Source organism: Myotis yumanensis, unplaced genomic scaffold (genome assembly GCF_028538775.1).
Source record: "Myotis yumanensis isolate MYYU_CA2020_CCGP unplaced genomic scaffold, mMyoYum1.0.hap1 SCAF_17, whole genome shotgun sequence".
Classification (NCBI taxonomy): Eukaryota; Metazoa; Chordata; class Mammalia; order Chiroptera; family Vespertilionidae; genus Myotis; species Myotis yumanensis.
Window position 1 is genome coordinate 34,283,182 of NW_027223768.1, and position 22,834 is coordinate 34,306,015.

General features: G+C 57.6%; 1 protein-coding gene across 4 annotated transcripts; it reads left to right on the plus strand.

Moving 5' to 3' along the window:
- The first annotated feature begins 2,133 nt into the window (after positions 1 to 2,133).
- On the plus strand, positions 2,134 to 22,647 carry SLC45A3 (solute carrier family 45 member 3). 4 transcript variants are annotated; one of them, XM_070396623.1, is made up of 7 exons: positions 2,603 to 2,690; positions 3,693 to 4,429; positions 7,264 to 7,439; positions 16,480 to 16,872; positions 17,709 to 18,494; positions 19,165 to 19,430; positions 20,910 to 22,647. In XM_070396623.1, the coding sequence occupies exons 4-7, from the start codon at positions 16,701 to 16,703 to the stop codon at positions 21,345 to 21,347; spliced, it is 1,662 nt and encodes a 553-aa protein (XP_070252724.1). In that variant the 5' UTR covers positions 2,603 to 2,690; positions 3,693 to 4,429; positions 7,264 to 7,439; positions 16,480 to 16,700; the 3' UTR covers positions 21,348 to 22,647. The 4 variants fall into 4 exon arrangements, with proteins under 4 accessions (XP_070252723.1, XP_070252724.1, XP_070252726.1 ...); XM_070396622.1 differs by lacking the exons at positions 2,603 to 2,690; positions 3,693 to 4,429; positions 7,264 to 7,439 and adding an exon at positions 2,134 to 2,228; XM_070396625.1 differs by lacking the exons at positions 3,693 to 4,429; positions 7,264 to 7,439 and having other exon boundaries at positions 2,605 to 2,690.
- The last annotated feature ends 187 nt before the right edge of the window (positions 22,648 to 22,834 follow it).

The window sequence follows — 22,834 nt, forward strand, 5'->3', positions numbered from 1 at the left end:
TAAGGCTCTGAAGTCACTGGCCAGGCTAAGTGAGGGATTGCTGCCTCTGCCTGGTTCCTGGAGCCCAGAGACTGTGTGTGCTGTGTGTATGGATGGAGGGAGATCGGGGGAGGGGCAAAGGGGAGGGAGGGAGGATAGTGGTTGGACTGAAGGATTGCCTCAGTTTATCTGAAAATAGTACCCATCTCTTGAATGTCATAAGAATCAAATGAGTAAATACATGGAAAGCATTTAGAACGGTGCTTGGCACATTCAGTAATAGTTAACTACTATTATTATTACACAAGGAGGCTTCGCCAGCAGAAAAAGGGGGTGGTCTTTATACTTAAAAGACTGCTCGCCCCTGACCCTAAGGCCGGCAGGGGAAGAAGCAGAGAGACCTCAAAGGGGACCCCAGCCTTTGGATGGTGGAGATGGCACGAGGGGATGGGAGCATGTTCACAGCACCCTGTGCAGGGCAGGCCCTGAGGAGTGCAGGCACCTGGCTTAGTCCGGCAGGGTCACCTGCACTGGGGAGGCATGACCTGGCACCTGTCCAGGTGAACAGGCCCTGGGTGGGTCCAGGAGCTCACACCATGCTGTTTGCTCACAAGGTGTAAGGCGGGTAGGCCTCTGGCAAAAAATGAGGGAGGGGAAAAGGGGACCCCTACGGCTCTGAGACAGAAAACCTCCCTCTTGCTCCCAGCGCTCTTTCCCCACGCCTGGAAAATACCACGTGCCGTCTCTCTTGGCTCTGTAATTTTCCAACTGACCTGGAATTCCCCCTGACTCCTGCCCTCCTTGGCGGGGCCGTGGGGACACCCGCTCAGAGACCCAGGGCTCCTAGTCGCTCTGTTGGCCACAAATGGGGATGCCAAAGGCTTTGGAAAGCCCCTGGGGACCTGGGGGGTCACCTGCTGGAGGGGTAAGTGCTTCCTAGTTTTCATGCTAAACTTGTTAAATGACTCAAAGATAGGTTTTTTTTTTAAATTGATTTTTAGAGAAGAAGGGAGAGGGAGAGAGAAACATGCCTGCCCCTTATGGGGGATGAAGCCGAAACCCCATCCAGAATCGAACATGTAACCTTTCAAACCCTGGGAGATGCCCAACCCACTGAGCCACACTGGCCAGGCTCCAAAGGCAGATTCTTGATTCTTCTCTTCTCTGCGCCCTCCGGCACCACTCTGTTCCCAGGCCACCAGGACTCCATGGTTCTTCTGTCTCTTCTCTGTTTCCCATTCTTCTCTGCCTCCCAGCTGAAGGTGCCCTCAGAGATGCCCTGGCCAACCCTTCTGTGTACAGAAGCCCAGAATAAGGAAGAGACTTGCTCCACGTCACACCTGGTTGGCGGCACAGCCAGTGCTGGACTCCAGTGCCCCCAATGCCCAGCCCGTGGCCCCAGCAAGGCCGTCCCTTCAAAGGCATCTTCCTGTGATTTTCCCACAGCAATTGCACGCATCCATCCTGATAACACCCCAGGGAAGAAACAAAGACACTGGCCAGCCCGGGCCTCCAGCGCTCTGCCTCCCACCTGCCTCGTTCCACGCTTGTTCAAAGGCACCTGGGAACAGGTATCTGTGGGGACCTTGTTCAGCCGCTGACAAAGGGCACATTTCACTGACAAGTATCAACCACGCGTCCCCACACACACCCCAAGGAGAGAAAGAAAAGGAACTTGGCTTTCAACTCCAGGAAGAGGGACTGAGTCAGGTATCAGGAAGCTCTTTCTGCCCCCAGAGAACAGCAAACAGTGGAGCGAGTAACTCAGGACGAAATGTGACATCTCCTTGCAAGGGCTGGTCCTGGATGGGCGGGGTGCCGCTCTGCCTGGGGACCGGGGCATGGCCCGCAGAGCCCCAGCAGGTCACGGCCACAGCCTGGCTGCCGGGAGGGGAGGTGCCCCGCGCTGCCGGGTCGCTGTTACCTAAATGTCTGGGTGGCAGCGGCGAGGGGGCGGTGCGCTGCCCGAGGTAATGACAGGGCGGCCGGGAGCCGTGCGGGGGCAGCCCGTCGCGGTCGCGGCTACAAAGACGGCTCGGAGACCTCGCGCTTCCGCGGCTGGGGGACCCCCCCACCCCCCGGACCCCCTCCGGCCCGCTCGCCCCGCCCCCTCCGGGCCGCCCCAGCGCGCATGCTCTCTCCCCCCGCGGAGCAACCTGGAGATTTAAAAGCCGCCGGCTGGCGCGCGTGGGGCAGCAGGAGGCCGAGCTCGGCCGCGCCGGCCCGTGACAGCCGCTCGCCTCGGCCAGGTAGGAGCGCGCCCCGTCTCCTCGGAGGCCGGGGGCCCGGCGCGGGGAGGGGAGGGGCGCGGCGCGGCCCCGCGAGGTCGCGTGCTTCGCGCCCCGCCGGCTGGGACCGACCGCGCGGTGGCCGTCCGGGCGCCGCCGTCGCCTGGAGCCCCAGAGGAGGTGGCGGGCGGCCGGGCGGCGGAGGGCGGGGCACCCGCTCGGGTCCCCGCTGGGGCCGTGCGTTCCGGGCGGGAGGCGGGAGGCGGGCTGGGCTGGACGCCCGGGCCCCGCGGTCCCCGGCTGGCGGCGGGTGGGCGGCCGGGCGCTCGCTCCTGTTGCACCTCCGCGGCGGAGTTTTCTTTGGAAAGTTGCATGTATTTTCTTCCCTTGTCTCGCTCCACCGGAAAGGGGCAGATGAGTCACCGCGGCGCGCACCGTCCCGGACTTGGGAGCCGGGAAAGGGGCCGGACGCCCGCGGGAAAGGTGACTGAGCCCTTTGGGACCTTCGTCTTGGCGCCGGGCTCGGGGCGGGGAGTTGAGGCTGGAGCGTGTGTGTGCGTGTGTGTGTGTGTGTGTGTGTGTGTGTGTGTGCAGCGCGCGCGTGTGCGGGCTTCTCTGCTCCTTCCCAGCCTGGGTTACCCCTCGGGGAGGAGAGAGGGGGGAAGAGAAGGGAAGAGGGAAGCTCAGTGCCCTGCCCTCCTGCCGTGCCTGCCCGGCCTCGGGGAGAGAAGAGAGGATCTGAGATGAGCAGACGGTGTGAAGAGGTGCTACCTGGGCCCCTGCTGCAGCTCCCAGCGCTCCAGGCTCGGGCTCCCCAGCTGCAGAAGCCCCCAGGGACCTGCAGGGCTTCTCCAGAACCAGGGGCAGCCCTTCCCGGGGACCTGGAGCCCTGTGATGTGCCCTTGCCCTTGACCTCTGAATCAGCTTCCCTCCTCCTGACGGACACTTTTGACCTCCTCAGCTTTTCCTTCTCCCCAGGGCTTCTCCCCTGTGCTTCCTCTTTTCTGGGGAGGCTGGAGTTGGGGGGAGCGAGAGGTTTGGCATGGTGGCGGGTACCTGACGAGGACTTGCCCTTCTGCTGTCGCACAGACGGGCCTCAGTGGAGCAGGGACTAAGAATAGCCCCCCTGCTCTCTTGCTGCCCTGGAGCCTGCAGCTGGGCATAGCCAGTGGACCAGGGCTCTTGGAGGCATTGCTCGGGGATGGAGCGAGGCTCTGGGGGCTTCTGGCTGCTTCTCCTGAGGCACTTAGCCGGTCTCCCCTCAGAGCCAGGCTTGGGGTGGACTCACCTGCCCACGCCTGGGGCAACAGGCTGGCTTAGGAGGGTGGGGAAGGCAGGGGCCGGGAGGTGCAGGCTGGATGGGAAGCCTGAGGAAACCCACAGAGCAGCTTCTCCGAGGGAGGGAGTGGGACCGTTTGTGAGGTCACGGGCCCTTTAGTTGGATGGGTCCCATTCCCTCATTCCTCCCTTATCTCCTCCCCCCAGGCCTGTCATGGAGCCAGGACTCTGTTGTTCCAAAAGGGCTCAGAAAACTGAAGCTTGAGTCAGCAGGATGAGTCTGAAGATAAAAATACAGCTGTGGATGAATGTGCAGCTGTGGGCATACAGGCCCCGATTTAGTGTGTGGGGGGGAGTTTTGTCCGGACTCTCGGAGTGCGTGGGGACCTCCCTGCCTCTCCTGGCTCTCTGAGTGACCCCGAGAGGAGGCAGAGGAGGTGGAGCTGGACAGTGATCCTTGGTGGTCCACTCAGGTCCTTCTGGGCCCGTGGGTGGTGGAGGGATGGTGTGGATTCCCCTTTCCCAGCCTGTCCGGCCTCTGGAGAGAAAAGGCGGAGAGGCGGGGATGGCTGAGGACTCCAGAAGTGAAATTAAGCACTATTATCAGGAACATTATCGTCTAATAGCACAACATTATGGATAAAAACCCAGACTGTCAGGAAGACAGCGTTTACATCTTGGCTACTCTCTTAGCTGTGGAATGTTGACAAGTTGCTTAACCTCTTCTAAGCTTCACTATCCGTGGCTGCAAAGTGAGGATGAGGATAATAATCATAATAATAATACCTACTTGTAGCTTTATTATTTATTAGACAACAAATATAACAAATGAAAATATTTATAAATGCAGTTCTATATGATATATAAAAGATAAACAATGATCGCTCTATTAAATCACACCGAGAGAGCACCGGACTGACTGTGCCTCAGGAAAGAAGTGCTCAGTAAGTGTCAGCTAGTATGAGCCACATCCAGTGTATCTGTCACTGTCCCTGACTGCACCGCGGCCCCAGCCTGGGACTCCCTTCTTGGGCTCTGCTGTAGACCTTGTTTCTTTGGGAGCGAGGTCTCCCAGACTTTGGGGAGTCAGGGTGACGAGGGAAGAGGCTGGGCTGCAGCACCCGGTTGCCTGGGGTTGGATCCTATTTCCCCTTTTGAGAGTTACTTCACCTCTCTGCGCTTCCTCTTCCCCCGCTCCGAATGCGGATCAGGGGACCCACCCCACAGTGCTGTGAGGATTAAATGAGCCCATGCAGGTGACGCTCCAAACGCAGCCGCTGTAGGTCAAAAGAGCTGGATCAGTGCCAGCTGCTGTTATGTGGTGGCAATGAAGACAATCGTTGTGGTTTACAGTCCGAGACCAGCGTTTCTTAGCAAGGGAATCACACCACCTATAACTATATGGAAGCTGTGAATGACACATCATGCGGTTGAACTTGTGGTTTGGTGCAAAGAACACCCCAGGACTGGATGTCCTGGGCTCCCACTGTCAGTATCGTGTGTGACTTGTTTCTTCATCTGTCCAGTCACCCCGTCCCCCTTCCCTCCTCAAGTGGAGATGGAAGTGAATGGAGAGGTCATAGATAATATTCACTGAGTGGCCAGATTATTATGACCACCCCATCACTACTTCATTGACACTTCCAAAAATACTGAATATTGAAAACTTCCTAAGCAAATACTCTCCAGGTTTTATTATTATTATTCTTTGCATAACTAATTCACTTCATTGTACTGATGGGGTGGTCATAGTAATCTGGCCGGTCATAATAATCTGGCCACTCAGTGTATATTCTGAAAGGTTGAGAGCCTCCCATGCAGAAAGGTTATTCGTTGCGATTTGTAGGGAAGCTGTGATGGGGAGGGTGTGCCCTGAATGTGGGTTCAGCTCCTTCCCTCCCCACGGGGATCCTCACACTGCTCTCTGGTGTCCAGCCTGGCTTTCGTTGGAACAGTCGGTGGCCCTGTTTGCTGGACAGCAAGGGCCGAGGCTGGACCAGCTGGTGCCAGGCCCGGTGTCTTGAGCGCCGATGCCACTTGACTCCCAGCAGCAGCGCTGGAGTGTGGAGCTTTGTCCAGTGTGTTAAGTGTCCCTGTTCGGGGCCAGGGGCTGGTGACGGAGCCGTCACGGGATGGTCCTGACATCTTGCCAGAACGTCCTGTCCAATCCCCTTTTCTGCTGCACGGTGTTTGCTCTCTATGGGAAGAGGTGCCGCTGGGCCCTGAATGACTTGCGGGGGCCTCTTGCTTCTGATGTCGGAGCTGGGCCTCTCTCACCTGTTGGCCTTGTTTCTGTGTCTGTAAAATGAAGATGATACTATTCACCCTGCAAGGTTACGGGGAGGATTAAACGAGATAGCCACGTGTAGCAAAGTGCTGCACAGACCAGGAGCTCAATACATGTTTGTTTCCTTCCCGTCTTTGTTAATTCTGATACCAGACCCTCTGGGAGCTGGGATGAGACGACAAGGCAAAGGGTCCCATAGCCCCACAGTCCTTCAGTCACCAAAGTTAGGCCATACCGAATGCCTAGCCAGCCTGTGACCGCAGCCCCTCTTTCCCAGTGGTCTCTGCTGTGCCCCCTGCCTCTCTAATCTCAAGTGTCCTTTGAGCTGACAAATAGTGTCCAAGCTGGCAGCATGTGGCCCATTCCTAGGGATGTGACGATATAGCTTCCCACTCCTGGCTCCAGCCATGAGAGAGAGCCGAACACCCGGAAACCTTGCGTGTGGCCCTGTTATGAATCCCAGGGACGCAGGTTAAATCACATCAGACAGGAACCCTGATTCAGCTTCCCCTGTGAGGCCTTCTGTTGCTCTTCTCATGGTCTGGGTGGGGGCTGTGCTCCCTGCTGTCTAGGAGCTGAAGGGCTAGTGGGGTGGGGGGCAGGGAAGTACTGCAAGCCTTCCAGGATGACCCTGAGCTATCAGTATCCAGCCCTGAGGGCTCCCGGGAGGTTTGGGAGAAAAGGGGCGTCCTTGACAGCGTGGGTTCCAGGAAGCCCCGCAGGAGGCGTGGGACTTGAGCTGGACAGGACTCAGGTGAGACGCCCTGGAGGACAGGTGACTGGAAGCAAAACAGGCCCAGTGCTGATGAATATCCTCTTGGACCAGATCTGAGATCAAAACTCGCCCCTTGATTTGGGGTCTGGTTTTCTTTCTTTCTTTCTTTCTTTCTTTCTTTCTTTCTTTCTTTCTTTCTTTCTTTCTTTCTTTCTTTCTTTCTTTCTTCCTTCCTTCCTTCCTTCCTTCCTTCCTTCCTTCCTTCCTTCCTTTTTTTCTTCCTTCCTTCCTTCCTTCCTTCCTTCCTTCCTCTCTCTCTCTCTCTCTCTCTCTCTCTCTCTCTCTTTCTTTCTTTCTTTCTTCCTTTCTTTCTTTTTATATTTTAAAATATTTTTTTATTGATTCCAGAGAGGAAGGGAGAAGGAGAGAGAGATAGAAACATTAATGCTGAGGGAGAATCATTGATCGGCTGCCTCCTGCACGCCCCTGACTGGGGATCAAGCCTGCAACCCAGGCATGTGCCCTTGACTGGAATCGAACCCTGGACCCTTCAGTCTACAGGCCAACACTCTATCCACTGAGCAAAACCAGCTGGAGTGGGCCATGGTACTCTTTCCACCACACCTCACTGGGGAGGGGCCAAAGGAGAGGGGGGTGGGGGTGGAAGGCCCAGGCCTCAGTGGCTGTGTTTTGCAGATATCTACCCTTTTCTGCATAGTGTTCACCTGTTTATCTTTCTTTCTTTCTTTTTTTTTCCCACTTGCTCATCCTTGAAGGCTCAGCAACACAGCCACCTCCTCTAGGAGGTCCTAGAACTGAACACGCCCCACTGGAGGGACATGTGTCTTTGCACCTGTACCACCTCTGCTAACAGGGCTGCAGTCCATTGGCCCAGCACCTTCTCAGGGGGCTCTCACACAGCGGGGCTCAGAGACGGTTGGATGGGTAGTGGGTGAGTTTCAGTGCTCTTTGGTGCTCCTTTGGGGGAGGTTAGGGTGTACTCACTGAGGCATATTCCTCCACAGGTGGGCAAACTAGAGCTCTTTAATCATAATCATAGTCATAATCATAACAGAGTCTTTTTTGGAGCCTGCTTGCCCCTTGCTCACCAGTGACTATTTTTGAGAACATATTTCCATAGGACGGAGTCTGGCCTCTGAATGGGGCTGGTCACAGACCCTAGGATATCAGGGGTGCAAGGTTCTTAGATACCGTCACATTTGAGATTCTAGAGGTGGGACATGGCAGAGCTGGGAGCAGCACCCTTGTATGACTCCCTGCTCTGCTCTGCTCATCTGTGGGTCTGCTGGACCCTCCATCCCTGGCCTCATTCCTGTACACTTTCCCTCCGAGGGAGGCCAGGCTGCAGGTAGAGGACAAGGGTCATCTGTGCAGATGGGGAGAGCTGCCTGGCAAAGTTCAAGTTCACTAGAAGGGAGGCCAGTTTGAGTTTCACTTTGCAGGGGCTGTAAGAAGAAAAGCGAACAGAGAGAGGGAACTTCCTAGGGCTTGGAGGATGTACCCACCTCCCCATCCTCCCACATCTGTCCTCTTTCCCCACCCTGGGCGTAGGGATTTCTTGGGACCACTACCCCACATTGTAGGGAAGCATTTATTGTGGCCCGAGTAGAGGAAGAATTTGGTCACTAATTTTAGCCAGTTACAGAGTCCAGCTCTGGGAGGGCATAGGGAAAAGGGCAAAATCTGCCCCCAGATGTCTCGGTGACTTGGCTCAATTTCAGGTGACCACTGACCCTTGGATGTACTTGAGCAGTGTGAAGGCAAGTGAAGGAGGGTTTTTTGTGGTGGTGGGTGTGAGATCGCAGAGCTGTAGAGTGGGAAAGAACCCGAGACAGCATCTGGGCTAGTTCTCATTTCACAGGTGTGGAAGCCGAGTCCCAGAGAGGTGAAATGGCTTATCCAGGCAGCACAGCTATAAGAGTTGCTGCAACTGGACCACACTGTCCTGGCTCCCAGTTCAGAGCACTTTCCAGAATTTTCAAATGGTTTGAATTTTTCATTCAATCCTTTTTATCTGTGCAACCTTGGGCACGTTCATGGATCTCTCAGTTTTCATTCTCGGGAAATAGGAATATTAAATAGTACCTACTTTTTAGGATTGTACAAATGGTATGAATTAGAGAGAGAAGGTATGTCAGTTACCCAGCACATGCCGGACACCTCCTGGACAGTTAGTAGGTATCAGCCGCTGTGATGGTTTCCCCTGTGGACGGGAACCTCCCTGTCTTATAACATTGGGATGTTTATCCGTCCCTCCACCTGCCTCCCCAGCCTCCGACAGCAGGCAGGTCTGCTGCACTGACCTCTGCTCACCTGGTGGGGCCCACACCTGGGGAGGCATTTACATTCTTGGCATTCCTCTTGCCTCTGGGGTTGGAAGAGGCGCTAGTGTGTGTGGGGCGGAGGGAGAGGAGAATGGAAGGGAGAATAAAGGGGTAGCTGGTCGCTCTCTGACCTCTGCTGCTCCTGTTGGGGAAAGAGCCACCTCTCCAGACTGCTCCGCTGAGGAGGCCTGGACAGCTGAATAAGAGGCTGCCAGGAACTTCCATAGCCAGTGGGCCTTCGTTCTGGAAGGCTGTTTGAAAACCGAATCATTTTTTCCCATTAGAAATAATGTAAACTGAATTAATCCGTTCCAGACCCCCCAAATGATTTCCTGTTTTAATCTTTCTTATATATAGTACATATCTATTGTACTGTTTAATCTATAAATTAACACTTTAAAAAAAAGGACAGTAAATGTAAATGAAAATTTAACCAAAAGGAAAGGAAATGTACAGTAAAAAAGGAAAATCTGTAATAATAAAAGCATAATATGCTAATTAGACCGGACAGCCAAACAGCATTCCAGATGTCATTCCGGACGAAGCCGCTGCAGCAGGGGCCAACGCAGAGGTGGTTAGGGGCGATCAGGCAGGCAGGCAAGTGACTAGGGGCAATCAGGCAGGCAGGCAAAGTGGTTAGGGGTGACCAGGCAAGCAGACAGAGTGGTTAGGGGTGATCAGGCAGGCAGTCAGGCAGGCAAGCAGTTAGGAGCCAGTGGTCCTGGATTGCGAGAGGGATGTCTGACTGCTGCAGGATCAGGCCTAAACTGGCAGTCAGACATCCCCTGAGGGGTCCCGGATTGCAAGAGGGTGCAGGCCGGGCCGAGGGACTCCCCCCAACCCTGTGCACGAATTTCGTGCACCTTGCCTCTAGTCTTCTATAATAATAAAAGGGTAATATGCTAATTAGACCAAACGTCCTTCTGGACGACCTTCCGAATGAAAGTTAGACTTCAAGGGAAGCCTGGGTCTCGGTGCCAGAGGGAAGCTGGTGTCGGCAGCCAGGCGGGGGTGGGAAGGCCTACTCTTGCATGAATTTCATGCATCGGGCCTCTAGTTTAACAATAATTACAAGCAGCAAAAAACAAAAACAAAAACAGGAAAATATTCACAGCACAATATCCTGAGATTTTAACAGTGAGTGGTAACTGACTCATATTTGCACATGCTTTCCTTTGTCACCTGAGAGATGCGTGACTGATCATACAGGAATCAGCATGAAAGGGTTGTCAGGTTGAGAAGGGAATTGTTTGAGATGGGAGATGTTCGAGAAACCAGGTCTCCCTGTACTTTCTGTCAAACCTAATGGCTATGAAGTTGGTCGTATTGAGCCAAGTTTTCTTGCCTGTCAAATGCGTCTACTCATGTACCCACCTCATCGGGCAGGTGGAAGATTGAAATGCTCAGAGGAGTGCCTGGCACATAGTGTCTCAATGTAGCTGCTATTCTTTTTCTTTATTTTAAATATATTTTATTGATTTTCTACAGAGAGGAAGGGAGAGGGACAGAGAGTTAGAAACATCGATGAGAGAGAAACACCGATCAACTGCCTCCTGCACACCCCCCGCTGGGGATGTGCCCGCAACCAAGGTACATGCCCTTGACCGGACTCGAACCCGGGACCCTTCAGTCCACAGGCCAACGCTCTATCCACTGAGCCAAACCGGTCAGGGCAAGTAGCTGCTATTCTTAACTGTAGATGAGAAAGCGGAGGCTCAGGGAGGCCAATGAGCAAGGTCACACAGTCAGAGTAAGTGGTGGAGTTGGCATGCAAACCCAGGTCAGACTGATGGCAGAGTCTAGGTCACCCTCGGAACCTGCCAGGTTCCAGGGTCTGCGGCCCCGGGGTGGGGGGTGGGGGAGTGAAAGAGAGCTGCCCAGGTTGTCTTGGTGTGGAGCAGTGATGCGAACCTTTTGTCGGCATGTCAGCATTTTGAAAAACCCTAACTTAACTCTGGTGCCGTGTCACGTATAGAAATTTTTTGATCTTTGCAACCATAATAAAACAAAGACTTATATTTTTGCTATTTATTTTATATATTTAAATGCCATTTAACAAAGAAAAATCAATAAAAAAAATGAGTTCGCGTGTCACCTCTGACACGCGTGTCATAGGTTGGCCATCACTGGTGTGGAGGGTACTTGGTCAAGGTGACTCAGTGTGACCTTGGGTCACAGCTGTTCTCAGAAAGGAAGCCTGGTTGGGAGACCCACTGCCTGGAGTTAGATGTCTATTTGTGTTGACATAGTGCCAGGTGACCCTTGGGAGGTGCTTGGCCTGAGGCTGGCCAAGGTGAGGGTCAGGCCTGCCATTGGATTGGAGAGGGGAGGAGAGATCAGAGTGAGCTCAGGAACTGTCCCCCCTCCCTTCCCCCAGCCTCCTCTGGCATTTGCTCCTTTCAGAGGCTGGGCTGCGGCTCAGACAGGGCAACAAAAGCAACTTTCCTCCAAGCCACTGCCACCTGTTGGGTTTTCACACATTGGGGCTGAGTGCGGGGAGGGGGCCGTTGCCCTTTTCCCAGTGTCTGTGGTGTGCCCCCGCTGGCCCCCCAGGGCCTGGGATTCTCTTTGCTGCCTAACGTGACAGGGCTCATGAGCTGGAGGGGGTGGGGGGCCCACAGCAGCTGGAAGGGGAATTGAGTGGGAAGGGGCTGGTGCTGGCAGCCGGGAGAGAGTTTGATGGATTACTCTGTGGGCCTAGAGGTTTCTCCCTAATCCCCCTTTGTGTCCCAGCCTGCAGCCCCCTCGCTCTCTCTGACAAGCTGCTAAGCAGAAGGCTTCCAGTCCGAGTGAAGAAAAGGCAGCGCAGCAGGCGAACGCTAAATCCCTGGCCTCTGGGCCCTGGGGGAGGCGGGAGCCAGGGAGCCAGCCTGGGAGGGGACTGATCTTCCTCCTTCGGCCTGGCCCTTATTCTCACAAGTCTCGTGAGGTGCAGGGGTTGCATTCTGAGTGGTGTGGGCAGGTGTCTGTGGGAGTCCAAGTCGTGCGCCGTGGCTATTTGTGCACATCTCTGCCTTTTTATGGGGTGGGACCAGGAAAAGCAGACCCTTGCTTCTTCGGAAGCACTTGAGCCCGGAGAATCAAAGATGAAATATGGGTTAGAGGGTGCTGCACCAATGATGCACAGTCTAATCCTGTGCCCCTTCGACCAGCTGCCCAGGGAGGGACACGGGCCCTGAGACAGCGGCGGCTCATTGCCTCACAAGGATGCTCACCCTCAGGTGCCTCAGCTGCCAGCCTGGCTTCTTTCTGGGGTGTCTAAGGCTTCCTGTGGAGCTGCATTTCTGGAGTGCAGTGTGCTGGGTTTTGCTGGGTAAGGCCAAGGACGTTGGTCCCAGGGACTTGGGCAAGGGGGTGGCTGACAGGTGGCTGGGCTGGTGAATCCCCAGATCTCTTCCCTGCCCCCAACCTAGAGGGCCTGGGAGAGCTCAACCTGGAACCAGATTCTGGGGTCCAGTCCTGTGTAGAGGAAGGGGGCTTCTCCCAACCTTGAGGTCTTGCAGCTTCCACCTGAAGGTTGCTCCCCACCTTCAGTCCTGGCCTGGGGTGGGACCTCCGCCCCCTCGTGTAGGGTGGTGTTGTGCCCAGATTTCAAGATTCCCAAGAAACCACATCAGGGAGCCAATTCGATGTAAAAACATAAGAATCTGTATTCAAGCTAGCTTGGGCCCCCCATCCATATCAAGGCAAAACCAAATGGCTGAGCGCCTCAACCCCGCCCGAAGACCGGTTATATAGGGGGGGGGGGGGGGTTGGAGAAAGGGGAGGAGAAAGAACTGTGCTCTGCCGCCTGGGTGTGGCTAGCAGAGTAGGACGTGGCCCCCTACCCTGGGGCAACCTAGCCCTCGCCCTTTCAGGTGGTTAGTTGGGGAGATTGGCCTGGAGAAACCCCACCCCCCTGCCGCTGAATCATCACCCCCCTGGCTAGCCTCCCCGGTCCCCAGTTTCCTCCTCTGGGGAGGGGGAGGGGGGAGGGGAGGGGGACCGGAGCGAGCCTCCCCAGGAGCTGTGAGAAAGCCGGCTGTCTTTGTGCGTGTGGAGGGAGGAGGGCACAGTCGCCTGCCCGGCGGGGTCAGGGTGGGGGCTGCTGCCGTTTGATGTGCCCGGGCGGGGTGTGGGGACGCTGGCCCGAATAAAGAGGCCATAGAATTGCTGCCTGACACTGGCCCACCGCGGGGCTGCCTCCGCCCGGCTCCCTCGGCCTCTGTCTGTCAGTGTCAGCCCAGGGACTCTGCTCCCCACAGCTCCCCTTCAGCCTTGCGTGCGGGGTGGCAGGAGCCCCTTTGAAAGCCCTCAAAGGCCCCTTTATAGGTCCCTCTGACCCTCCCTGCCGTGGGGAGCCGAGGGAGTGGGCTCGGTTGCCTTTCCTCCCGCCTCCTCCCCTGTGATCAGAATTCTGGAGAAAGTTCAGGCCACGCTCCTTGTGTTGCTGTTTCATTTCCCCACACTCCCCGCTGGGCCTGACCTGCAGTGGGTGTGGCCGAGCCCACCGCCTGCTCCGGGGCGCCACGTGGAGGAGCACGGGGCGCTGTTTAGGTCTTCGTATCTGGAGCTGGACAGACAGAAGGCAAGTTCACTGACCCTGCCGGGGCCCTTGGCTCTCTGGGCTGGGGTCCTACTCCCCAGGGTGAGGAAGGATGGCCCGGCAGAGCCCCAAGAAGGTTCGCAGAGTCTTGGGCTCCCTCCAGCTTTCTTGCTGCCCTGTCCTGGGGGCCAGGAGAAGAGGGAGGCCATTTGGAACTCAGAGAGGGTCTTGTCCTCAAAGGCTGAAGGCAGTGGTTCCTTTCTGGGAGGTCTGGCCAGACGCCCCCTCTCAGTACCTCCCCACCCCTCCCCACCAGGTGTGTGGAGTCTGCCTCTTTGGGTTGATCTTCTGTTTGCCTGACAGGCAGATGCTCCCAGAGCAGTGAGCCTGGAGGGTACAGGGGAGAATTGGGTCCTGTCTCCCTTCCCCCGTCCCCTGGGGAGGACAGGAGCTCCCCAAATGGGGGACTGGCAGTGCTCCACCACTTTCAAGTTTTAGCCCGTGCCCTGGGGCTGCTTGTAGGAGTGTAGCCAGGGCAGTGGTACTGAACCCCTTCCTCTCCTCCCCCCTCTCTGGGCCTGGGAGCCAGAGGGGCTGCGCTGCCCCCCCGCTGTGCCAGGGAAGCGGGCCTGGAGGGCCTGGAGTTAGTGCTGAGGGAGCCCTTGGTCACTTCCTCCCCCTGAGGGCCCCGGAGTGGGGATGAAGGGGGCAGACTGGGGCACTGGGGATGATGCCAGGAGAAGAAAGGGGGCTTTGGAGGGGAGAGCATTCTTTTGGTTTGGGATTCCTCAGCACTTCCAGGCTGGCAGGAGCAAAGCCCGAGGGTGGTGAGAGTGCCCTGGACACCCCCACCCCCACCCCCACCCCCACCCCCGCCACACACACACACACACCATAGACATCAAAAAGGGGCGGACGGGCTCAGTAACCTAAGAACAGTGGGCAGAGCAGGGCCGGGAGCCAGCCGACTTCCTAACCTATTCCTTTCAATGAATTCCTCACCTGGCCCAGCCCCTGGTTTCCAGGTTAGCGCCTCTGGGGGGAGGGGAGAGGTGCTGAGGAGCGGGGATGGCAATGGGCTATCTGGGTTGTAGGTGGATGAGGGGAGAGTCCTTTCTGCACCCCTTTTTCTCTTTCTCCCTTGTGGGCTGAGGAGCTGGATTCAGGGGGTGGCCGGGGTGGGGGAGGGGGAGGCGGGGAGGCAGGTGGGTCTTTAATAGTTGCTGGAGAGCTGCAATTTATTTTAAACGAGAGCAACCAGGTCTTGGAAATGGGGGAAGGTTGTGGGTGAGGCTGGGTCTGACCACTTCTGTTTGCCCAGGGAGGGCCTGGCCCTTAAAATCCAGAGCAGGTGAGTGTCCAGGGTCCGCCCAGGCTGCGGGCAGGGAGTGGGCTGGGCTGGAAGCCTTCTGACCCAGAACCCCTCCCTCCACGCTGGAAGGCACCCCTGGCCTCTGTGCCATCGACTGCTTTCCTTCTGGGGGTGCTACAGCCATGCAGCCTCTGGGGAGGGGCTTGGCTCAAGCTGAACCCACACTTGCCCAGCTAACAGTGGTATCCGGTACCCCCTCCCCCCTTTTGGGGCCTTGTGGGCCCGTGTTTTATACTCTTCCCGTGCCACTGAGTCGGTGCCCTGCCCCAGCGCTGATGGGCTGGGTCTGAGTGGAACTCTGGGGAGGAGGTGGCTCAGCCTTATCTGATCTGCCAGCTGCAGAGCCCCGTGGCAGTTATGGGATGGAGACCTCTACCCAGGATTGATAGCCATCTGATTTCTCTGTGGCACAGTGCAGAGAGCACCTACGACACATTTTGTAACACACAAGGCCCCGTGGAGCTGTCATTTGAAAAGATAAAAGAGGTTGAAGTGCCAAGTTACGAGATGCTGAGTGAGATTGGAAGAGGGGATGAGTGGGGGCCGAGGGTGCTCCAAGTGGGGAGGAGACTGGAGCCTGGCCCGCTGCCACAGCATCTGTCGGACTGAGCCGGCAAGGCAAGGGACGGCTCCGACTCCAGCCCCCTGTGGCCTGGGCTCTGTGCACCCACCTCCTTTGACACGGAGGAGAGGTTAGAGGACTTGCCTTTTCACACCCGGGTGCCCCTTCTATGCCTCCTCTTCGTGGCTGACTTGATCTTCCCTCTTTTGTGGCCACTTCTGAACAGGGCAGACTGCAGTACTAGGAGGTGCTGTTGTTATGAAGCAGGATCCGGGTGGGATCTCTATGCACAGCGGTCAGGCCTGGAAGGAAGGGCTGAGGGACTTCTCTGCTGAGAATGGAGTTGTTTGGGGAGCAGAGGAAGGCTACGGGAGAAGTGGTGGGGCATCCTGCCAGCCCAGGGGTCACAGGGCAAGGCAGTTGCTGACAGTTGGTGGTTTCACACCCCTATGAGGCTGGCACCTGGGAACAGCCTGGCCCAGCTGTGGCCCCACTGTCCCCACTGTCCCGGGACAGCCGGGCAGCACACGTGGGAATGTTTCCTCTGCATGAATGCCGAGCGCGGGAAGAAGCTAAGGTAGAGGTGTTCAGGCCCAGGTTCTTGGAGAGGAGCGCTCTTTCAGCGGCTCCGTGACAGATTCAGACCCACCCAGCAAACCACAGCCTCCCCTCCCCTCCCCTCGTCCTGTCCGTGGGGGTGGGAGTTCTGGTGCAACATGGCTCAGGGCCAGGCAGTGCAGAACAGGAGGCGCTGCTCTTAACAAAGGGGACTGGAACGGCCCAGCTTTGGGAGATGAGAGAGAAGCAAATCGGCCCTGCCCGGTGGGGGTTTCCAGGGGCACCTCGATAACAGGGCCTGGGGATCCGGGAATTCAGTTGGTTTGATTTTTTTTTTTTTCCATACCAACAGGCGAGGGCAATTGCAAGGGTATCCAAGACAGAATAACCGATATCTGTTTGGCTCTGGAGTGTGCTGAGGTTTAAAAATCATATTTACCTTATTCATTATGTCAGCCTTAGGCTAATATTAACATGCACTTCCTGATTGGGCAGCCAGGGGTGGCACCTAGGTGGCAGGGCCCAGCACCAGCCTGGGAGTGACCAGGATTCAAGGCCATCGGAGCAAATCCTGGAGCCCCGGTTCCCAGGACCTCGCACTCAGTGTGGGATGTGTTCCTGCCCTTTCAGGATCTGAATGACATGTCCCCACCGAGGCACCCCCGGCAGCAGGCATTGAGCATGGGCTAAGAAGCTGGACCTGCACGGAGGGCTGGCGGAAATGGGCTCCTGGCTGCGTCCTCAGCGGTCTGTGGCCGTGAGGAGGAGAGGCCTGGGCTCCTGGAGCGGGACTGGGACGAGGCGGTTCTGGAGCGAGTGACGGGGTCAGAGCCCTACCCACCTGGCCCGCCATGGTCCAGAGGCTGTGGGTGAGCCGCCTGCTGCGGCATCGGAAAGCCCAGCTCCTGCTGGTCAACCTGCTGACCTTCGGCCTGGAGGTGTGTCTGGCCGCGGGAATCACCTACGTGCCACCCCTGCTGCTGGAAGTGGGGGTCGAAGAGAAGTTCATGACCATGGTGCTGGGTAAGTCACCACCTCCTCCTGCCTCCTGTTCCAGATACATGCCACCTGGGAATAGGGCAATAGTGCCTCTGTCCATAGAGCCACCTGGCGGGAGAGGGGGCTGTCTGCGGGGTTGGTTGGCTGGGGACAGGGGTGACTCTGGGCTGAGAGGGTCCCAAGAGGAAGAAAAGGCTACAGGGACATGCCCTGGTCATCCCTATGCCCCTGGCCCTGCATCATGACCAGCTCATGGAGATACTGTAGAAATGGCCCATCCCTTGGGCTGGCCCTTTCTCATTTCTGTCTATTATCTCATTTAATGCTTGCTGCAAGCCGTGGAGGGTGTCTAGTCCACAGAGAAGATAGTGGAGGTCTATCAGAAGTTAGCTGACCTAGCCAGCTGTCTGTACAGCTGGCTCCTGGGTAGTAGGGTCAGGGTCTCCCAGCCAGGGCTCTTGCTTACCTGTGGGATGAATTCTGCAAAAGCCACTAAAGGCAAGTGGACAGCCCCATGCGACTCCCAGGCGGCAGGGGCTCTGCCAGGATGATGGGCTCTGGAGTTGGACCGCCTGCTGAAGCCCTGCCTCCCGCCCTCCTCGCCCTAGGCCTGGACACGAGTCTCACTCATCCGTTGCTCCATGCCTCAGTTTTCCCATCTGAAAATGGGGCGTTAGTGATCCTAGCTGTGAGGAGTAAATTAGAGTCCCTAAGTACTCAGCACAGTGCCCAGGGCAGGAGCGGTCCTCCCTGTGAGAGTGTCACGGTCGTTTCCATCCTTCCCAAGGAGGTTGGTCCCCCTGCCCCTGCCCCCTGCCCCTGCCCCAGCCTCTGGCTCACACTACCTGCCTTTCTTGCAGGCATCGGTCCAGTGCTGGGCCTGGTCTCGGTCCCACTCCTAGGCTCAGCCAGTGACCACTGGCGTGGGCGCTATGGTCGCCGGAGGCCCTTCATCTGGGCCCTGTCCCTGGGCGTCCTGCTGAGCCTCTTCCTCATCCCGAGGGCCAGCTGGCTGGCGGGGCTGCTGTGCCCGGACACCAGGCCCCTGGAGCTGGCACTGCTGATCCTGGGCGTGGGGCTGCTGGACTTCTGCGGCCAAGTGTGCTTCACTCCACTGGAGGCCCTGCTCTCTGACCTCTTCCGGGACCCCGACCACTGTCGCCAGGCCTTCTCCGTCTATGCTTTCATGATCAGCCTCGGGGGCTGCCTGGGCTACCTCCTGCCTGCCATCGACTGGGACGCCAGCGCCCTGGCCCCCTACCTGGGCACCCAGGAAGAGTGTCTCTTTGGCCTGCTCACTCTCATCTTCCTCACGTGCATGGCGGCCACACTGTTTGTGGTCGAGGAGGCAGCACTGGACCCAGCCGAGCCAGCGGAAGGGTTGTCCGTCCCCTCCAGGCCAGTCCGCGGCTGCCCGTGTCGCGCCCGCCTGGCTTTCCGGAATCTGGGCGCCCTGTTTCCCGGGCTGTACCAGCTCTGCTGCCGCGTGCCGCATGCCCTGCGCCGACTCTTTGTGGCCGAGCTGTGCAGCTGGATGGCATTCATGACCTTCACGCTGTTTTACACGGACTTCGTGGGCGAGGGGCTGTACCAAGGTGTGCCCAGGGCTGAGCCAGGCACTGAAGCCCGGAGACACTACGATGAAGGTAAGGCTCCTTGGCAGGGGAGGGCGGAGTAGGGGGGTTGGGGAGCTCAGGCATAGGGGCATGCCCACCACCTGTGCCTGGGCAGGTAGCTGTGCACCTCTGCACCCTGACTTGCCCATCAGGAAAACGGGCCCAGCCTCTGCCTGCAGCTCCTCAAGGTTACAGAGCAGCTGAGCCTGCAGTCTCAGTGGAGCCTGGGGCTGCTCTGGGGGTTTGATCAGGGCCCTTGTCCCAAAGTGACAGAAAAGGCTGCACTGATTTAAAGGGAGTGGAGGAGTCCAGGCTGGCGTGTCAGGTCTGCCTGTTCAATGGTGTCCCCTGCTCCCACTCCCGACTTTCCAAATCCCCTTGCCAACACCTTGCGGCCCAGGTGTCCTGGAACCTCAGAGCCTCTGGTGGAACTGTCGTTGTGTCCCTCTCGTCCTCCTAGCTAGCTGAGCACTAGCCGGGGCTGCCTATCCACCCTCAGAGCGGCTTCTGCTGCCCTTAGCCAGTGGGACAGCCTCGACGCCTGGGGTTACAGGTAGGGTAGGAGGGTGCTGGGGAGCAGGGCTGACCTAGCAGGTCTTGGGCAGCAGGTGTCCATGGCCCCTAATTCTGAGCACCCCCAGATTGCATTGGGCCCCTCCCCCTCCCTGCCTGACTGCCCCTCTCCTGCCTCTCTGTCTAGGAGTCCGGATGGGCAGCCTGGGGCTGTTCCTGCAGTGTGCCACCTCCCTGCTCTTCTCCCTGGTTATGGACCGGCTGGTGCAGCGATTCGGCACCCGGGCAGTCTACCTGGCCAGTGTGGTGGCTTTCCCCGTGGCTGCTGGCGCCACGTGCCTGTCGCGCAGTGTGGCTGTTGTGACCGCCTCAGCCGCGCTCACCGGGTTCACCTTCTCCACCCTGCAGATCCTGCCCTACACGCTGGCCTCCCTCTACCACCGGGAGAGGCAGGTACTCACACTGGATGCCACCTTGGGCCTTGGGCGGCGGGGGTTGTGGGGTGGAGTGGGGCTGGCTGGCCCAGAACTGGGCTCAGGCAAGAGAAGTTTGAGAAAGCAGCCTTTGATCAGAGAGGAAGGCCAGGCAGCCCCAGGGCCAGAGACGGCTGCGGAAGGAGGGTATAGATTAGCTTCTGGGAACGACTTCCTGGTGTCAGGATTATAAAGCACTTGAGTGGATGATTGCAGGAAGTGCAAAATCCTTCCCTGGGGGAGTCGTGCCAACAAGCCTTCTGACGGCTGGGTTGTGCTGTGGGGGCAGGGGGCTGGGCCAGGTGACCTTGGGGCCTAGCTTCTGCAGATGGGAGTGGGGGTGGCCTGGTGTTGGGCAGAGGCTGGGAGGGGCAGACTGACCTGGGCCTGCTTTGGTCTCCCAGACAGGAAGGCTCCTCACTGTCCCCTCTTGTGCTTTATCTGCCTCTTCCTATCAATTCTCTTTTCTTTTCCTGTTTTTCCCCTCTTCCTTTGTTACCTTCCCCCACCCCCTCGGCCTGACACCACTTGCCTGGACACTTTGAAGTGGGGGCCTCACACTAACTAGCCCCTCCAGGGACCCCCCTTTTGTGGGCAGCCTCCTGACCAGGCTATATGGTCCACTTTGTCTCCTCCACTGGCCTCACTGAGCTACAGTCCTGGGCGCAGAGCTCTGCCCAGACGGGCAAGAAGCTGGGGTGTCCCCAGGGAGGAGATGCAGGTGTGTCCTCGGAGCTTCCAGACTTGGGGAGACGTGTCTCTGCCCTTGTAGGACACAAGTGGGTAGCCGGGAAGCAGCAAACTGAAGGCTGGTTAACCAAATCGGTAGCTGCAGGGGGGGAAGGAATGGAGGGAGGGGCCGGGGTTCTGGTTGGGGGAACCTGTCGGCACACTGATAACCTTCATCAGCCTCCGCTCTTCCGCTGCCCAGGCTGCGGGCTTGGGGCTGATGTCCCGAGGCCAGGCTTGGGCACGTGCACTGGTGCCAGGGAGCGTACAGGAGCTGGTCCTCCCCTTGGACCGAGGAGCACTTCTAACTCCAGGGGCCCCTCCAGCCTCCAGCCTCACTGGACTTTCCTGGGGTAGCAGGCAGGGAGGGGAGGGCTTGTGAGGCCCATCCCAGCAGTCGCTGATGGCACAGCTGGCCCTGTGCATCGCCTGCACCTGTCTTTGCCCACTTCTGTGAGTCGTGGGCTCCCGGGGGTCAGGGGTGAGCTCTGCCACGGATCTCAGACCTAATGCAGCCAACTAGACTTCTAGGGTCAGATTTGTCCTGTCCCTGCCCCCTGCCTGCCTCCCAGTCCTGAACAGGGTTCTGACTCGACCCAGACCAAGCTCAGGTTTCTGACCCGCTGCCTGGTTTTCACTAAGGCCTGTGGACTGGTGTTCTCATCGCCGGGGGACTCCCAGGCCTGGGTACACACCATCCTCGTCCCCTTTCCTTCCTCTGTTCCCCCAGGTATTTCTTCCCAAGTACCGAGGAGATGCCGGAGGGGGTGCCACTGAAGACAGCCTGATGACCAGCTTCCCGCCCGGCCCCAAGGCCACGTCCCCCTTCCCCAATGGACACGTGGGTGCCGGAGGCAGCGGCCTGCTCCCCTCTGCGCCCGCACTCTGCGGGGCCTCCGCCTGCGACGTCTCCATGCGTGTGGTGGTGGGCGAGCCGCCCGAGGCCAGGGTCGTTCCAGGCAGGGGCATCTGCCTGGACCTCGCCATCCTGGACAGTGCCTTCCTGTTGTCCCAGGTGGCCCCGTCCCTGTTCATGGGCTCCATCGTCCAGCTCAGCCAGTCTGTCACTGCATATATGGTGTCAGCCGCAGGCCTGGGTCTGGTTGCCATTTACTTTGCTACGCGGGTCGTATTTGACAAGAGTGACCTGGCCAAATACTCAGTGTAGAGCACTTCCCACCCACTGAGCAAGGGTCTGCCTCCCTGGGTCCCAGCTCCCCCTCTTCCAGGCTCCATAGGGCTGTGGGGCTGGCTTCCCAGTGTCTATTGCTGCCCAAGTGGTGTGGCTCTCTGCTGCCACCCCGTGGCGGTAAGGTGCATAGCTGCACAGATAGGGCACTGGGCTTCCCTCCCACCTCTCTCCCATCCTTAGGGCTGTGGCTGACTCCACATGGGCCTAAGTCTGGACTTACAGGGAGAGAAGGTTGGGGCATTTGACTAGCACCGTGCACTGGAATTCGGGACTCTCGTGGGATTACCCAGGCTCAGGGGAACAGCTAGCGCCCTGATCAAGACATACCAAGAGAAGGTACTTGGGGAGCTGAGTAAACTCAGCCACCAGGTCTCCTCTCTCCAAGCCCCCATATCCTATAGGTTCCCCCAGTGTTGCTCTAGTGTGAAACTCTCCCCCACAGGATTTGAAAGTATGGAAGTTACTTGGGGGGCAGATTTCCGAGGGGAGAGGGGACACTGCCTGTCCTCCCAGCACTGCCTTTCCATGGATTCCCCCAGCCCTGTGTCATCAGGACATGGCTCGTTGGCCCCTGTGTCTCCATCATAGGGACACAGGCCTTTAAATATTTAACTTATTTATTTAAATAGAGGGGAATCAATTCCCAGCTCTGTGTTGTCGGTGTCTGGGCGGTGACATCCTCAACGACAGGGTCCCCTGAGATGGCTGGTTACTGGGCCAAGCATTGCCAGCATCTCCTTTTCCTGTAGTGATTGGTCTGGCCCCCAAACTTTCTAACCCAGGAGCTCGGAAGCTCTGCTCGCCCCAACTGATCCCAACTCCTCTCACCCAAGGCTGGTAAAGGCGGAGGGTTGGGCTGCAGGTCTCAGCAGCCTCCCTGGACTGCCCTCCTCTCTTGGCCCAGCCTGCCCCGCCCGACTCCCCTCTGCTTCCTCTAGGACTGGGCTGATGAAGGCGCTGCCCACCCCCTACCTTTCTCCACTGGCTTCACAGCCTCTCTTGGGGGCTGTTTCGGGACCAGAAGCACTCAGTGTGGCTCCTCGAACCTTTATCCGTCTCGGCCCCCAGGGCATGTCTGTGCTTGGGGACACTCGCACAGAATCTCAGGAGCACCCCCTGCCTAGGTTAAGGAGGGCATTTCTCTGGGGGGTTTTAAGTGCCGTTTGCAATAACGTCATGTCTTATTTATTTAGCGGAGTAAATATTTTATACTGTATGTGAGCAATCAGAATATAATGTTTATGGTGATGAAATTAAAGGTTTCTTATATGTTTAATTGGCCTGTATTTATCTTCGCTGCTGGGAAGGACCAGATTTCTCAAAAATTATCCTCTGATCCCTTCTCGTTGGAGCTGGGTTTTTGTGTGTCTAAGGGGGAGCGGGGTGGGCAGCTTCAGTTCCCAGAGTCACCAGCAGGGGGAGCCATAGACCAATACTCTGGTCCTTTGGTGATTGGGTGTGGC